This window comes from Notothenia coriiceps, unplaced genomic scaffold (genome assembly GCF_000735185.1).
Source record: "Notothenia coriiceps isolate Sejong01 unplaced genomic scaffold, NC01 NC01_scaffold00019557, whole genome shotgun sequence".
Lineage (NCBI taxonomy): Eukaryota > Metazoa > Chordata > Actinopteri > Perciformes > Nototheniidae > Notothenia > Notothenia coriiceps.
In genome coordinates, this window is record NW_011352258.1 from 623 (window position 1) to 4,128 (window position 3,506).

Here is a 3,506-nt window from a genome sequence, read left to right on the forward strand (position 1 = left end):
CCTGTCACTCTCCTTTAACTCCTTCGGTGACTTTCTTTTATTTGAAGATTGTTTTTTGCCCCGGCTACCACTGGTATTAAACACATTTTGGCGAATGGTTAGGTGGCGCGATATTCTGTAGTGAAGGAGCGCGCTCCCGCTCACGGGAGCCTGCTCGCGCTCCCGCTCTCGGGAGCCTGCTCGCGCTGCGCTCCGCAGCAAACAGCTGCTAGTCAAAATACCAAAATACCACAGGACAATTTTTTTAAAGCAATATTTTTAGTGGCCCGAGCGGGCAAGTGGAAAGTACGTTATGCTGGCCCGGGGTGTCTAAATAGTGCTTCCGGGCCAGCGGGCCATTTATAATGTCGAGCCCTGAATTACAACTTTAAAGAAATATTAGCAGCAGAGCCAACTGTCACAACCACTGCTTAATGCATTTCTTCTTGAACAAAACCTAAATGTCACACATTTGTGTTTTATACAGCTTCTCCCATATTGCATTCTGATATGCCTTTTCATATTTTTAAGGTTGTTTTGTACCCAGTGAACATTGCAGGACAGTGAAGCGAGGCTCACCCAGGTAAATCTGAAGGCAGAGTCCTCCAAGAAATACAAGAGGACTCACTGGCCAACTTCCTTGATATTTTCAGAGAAAGACAGGAAGTCACCAAATGCAGCCCTGAGACAAAAGGGCTTGCTGGAAGTATCAGTCAGGTCGAGCATCTGAAAAAGATCTGCCTGATGCTCCGGGGTGCCCAGAAAAATCTTGTGCAACTGACCTCCACAAACAAGGACCAGCAAGTTGCATTGGAGCACATGAAGTAAGACAAAGAGGCCCTTCAGATGAGCTTTGTGCTGACAGACGCTTGCTGGCAGTGTCTAAAACCACGTGGAGGTGGAGCTAGGGAGTTATCTCCAAATAGGATGAGCAGAGAATAGGCATCTCCAAATTGCCCTGAAAAAGGCATAACATCTCTCCCAGACTGAACGCTGCCGCTTCGACATGGAGAAAAAAAATATCCTCCATCAGGAGGCAGAGAAATCAACTGCTTCTCTTCTTGCTTAACTTGAGAAAGAAACAAAGCTCGAGTCTGCTCTGGAATGGACTCAGCAGGAGCTTAAGTACATCAATCTCCACGACACAAGGAGACAACGTCCCTCGCTTCACAGCTGGAAGTGTCAAATGTCGCCCATCTTTCCGAGCTGCAGACGCTAGAGTCGAAAAAAAAGACCCTCATGGCTGCACTTCTAAAACAAGCCAAAGATCAGCTTGGAAACTATCGTCTTCCTTTGTAGGAGAAAAAAGCAAAGACCTTCTATGTGGCTCTGCTCACGGAGCAAGGACAGGCGAACATCAAGCTTGGTGACGCTCTAAGAAAGGCTGAGCAGAAGTTGGAGTGCGTTCGCATCCAGTGGCAGGACGACAGGTCCGCCCTTCATCGGGCCACAAAAAGCCTCCAGAAGACTCAGCAGCAGGAGGAGCAGGGATGGCAGGAAGCTGAGAGCCCTGGGAAATTGCAGGCCGAGGACTCGGAGAGCCGGATCCCCAAAAAGAGGGAGAACGGGTTCCAAAAGTGCTTCAAAATCCCAGCTGGGCACCTGTTGCTGATTTAGGTATAAAAAGGCCCACTGAAACATGTTCAGCTTCAATAAATGCAAAACTGTTATTTGTTATGTTTATTTGTGATTTAAAATCTTAGTTAGCACAAGAGTGTGTGCAAATATTTATGAATCAGTGGTAGGGATCTATCTGAATATAAATTGGCTTAACTGGTCTAGTCTAGATTTTATGTTGGTCGCAATATTGGGAATTTCGGTTAAAATGGCATCTACTACACTTCAATAAACACCAGAAAAGATGATAGTGAACATCCTAACCCTAAAGACTTTAACATTCTGAGGAACAAAGTGAATTAACTTGTTCTGTTAAAACATTTAATACCTCAATGATCTCAAAAACTTGTTTTAAGCATTTATCAAACTTGTTGCCTTACCTTGTCTACACCAGCACTGAGGATGAAGTTTCCTTTCTTATTCCACTTGAGTGCAAATATAGGACCTTTATGCTGACCCAATGTACTCGCCAGGTTACCTGGATATATGAAAATTCTTGTTATATCCTAATCTAAGAAAGAGAAAGGAAACATTTCATCATCTGAACGTCCCTGCTGAGCTTTGATCTTACCGTCTTTTGTCCATATTCTAGCAAAGCCGTCGTATGAGCCTGTTGCTAGCAACGTTCCCTCGCTCTGAAAGAAAGAAAGAAATTCTTTTTAGAATGGAAGTCAGTGGCATTCATTCTTTCTCAGGTTTATTTGAATATTCTGATTCAGGCAGATTGAGTGTGATTTTATATTCCACAGTTTTTTAACGAGACACATAGAGTGGTGGAGGAATGAATCCGTAAACCCTGGGAAAAGAGGCCCCGACCAAAAACAACCAAAACGTGTGTTTGCTACAGACCTTATTTTTTTCTAATGTTCCCCCAAATCCTATCGGAAAATCCCATTTAGTCTAGGGAGCCCTTGTGATGTTAACTTCCAGATCAGCCTACAGAAACATGTCACCACTGCACGACTCTCTTAACACAACAGTAGCTAATGACTAAACTAAATATTAGTGCTGAAAATAATTTGCAACTGAGCGGTAGAAAAAGTATTTTCCCCCCTGGGAGAGACTCGCCCCCAAGTGTGTGGATGGAAGGAATGCCTTCGGCAGGAGTAGTGGTCAAAGGGGCACATACACACACACACTCACATTCCAGTCTAGTGAGGTGACGTCTTTGTTGCTGGGTACGTCCTGGCCCCCTTCCCGTATGCAGTGCCTCAGAACCAGCTGGGTGGACCCGCCTGTGCTGTTCTCACTCAGGTTCCAGATCCGCGCTGTCGAGTCCCCGGACCTGCCCAGTCAAAACACACACACACACACACACACACACACACACACACACACACAATCTAACGTTAGTCATGTAACATGGCTTCCACTCTTCAAACCAGTACTGAAATGTTATCCAACTGACCATCGCTGCTCTTGAGTAGGGCTGGGGTTTGAAAGCATTTATTCGAACCTGAACCCAGTATCAATTCCGTAAATCTTTCTAAATGACTAAACAACCCTTTTTCACATGATCTGTTGAGGAAAAAGGAAAAATACATTTTACAGGCACAAAAACTTAATTGCGATTACGTGGCCTATAATGCACCCTGTCAAATGTATAGGTCTGTTTTTTTATTTTAGTGAGGCGTGCTCATGCATAGGAGCAGGACAGTGTGTGCACACTGTTGGGTTGGACAGTTATATTAATGAGCCCTCAATTGTAGATTAAGGCTGGGGGAAGTTTAAATACAATTTAAGGAAGATGATTAATAATTCTTTTTTCAAAGTTAAGTCAATTATTTTTACTCCCTTGGCTTCGATCCATGGGCTTGGAAGGAAATTCATGTTATGAATTAACACTTAGCTGTTAATGATGGCTCACAGTAATGGCAGTCGGACAAGGCTTTTCCTGGGATGGGTGTTGA

General features: G+C 44.2%; 1 protein-coding gene across 1 annotated transcript; it reads right to left on the reverse strand.

Moving 5' to 3' along the window:
• Positions 1–1,953: 1,953 nt before the first annotated feature.
• Positions 1,954–3,114, reverse strand: LOC104952114 (F-box-like/WD repeat-containing protein TBL1XR1). The gene is made up of 4 exons (XM_010778869.1): positions 3,005–3,114; positions 2,740–2,881; positions 2,168–2,231; positions 1,954–2,074 (listed from the first exon to the last, which is right to left on the reverse strand). Exons 1-4 carry the CDS (start codon positions 3,040–3,042, stop codon positions 1,959–1,961), a joined length of 360 nt encoding a protein of 119 aa, XP_010777171.1. The 5' UTR covers positions 3,043–3,114; the 3' UTR covers positions 1,954–1,958.
• Between the last annotated feature and the right edge of the window lie 392 nt (positions 3,115–3,506).

What these genes read in the sequence shown, in the direction of transcription:
- LOC104952114 (XM_010778869.1), bottom strand. Translation starts at nt 3,042, where the DNA reads ATGCTTTCAAACCCCAGCCCTACTCAAGAGCAGCGATG. An exon ending in CCTACTCAAGAGCAGCGATG is followed by an intron (nt 2,882 to 3,004) that starts GTCAGTTGGATA and finishes TTGACTGGGCAG; the next exon opens with GTCCGGGGACTCGACAGCGC. An exon ending in TAGAATATGGACAAAAGACG is followed by an intron (nt 2,075 to 2,167) that starts GTAAGATCAAAG and finishes TCATATATCCAG; the next exon opens with GTAACCTGGCGAGTACATTG.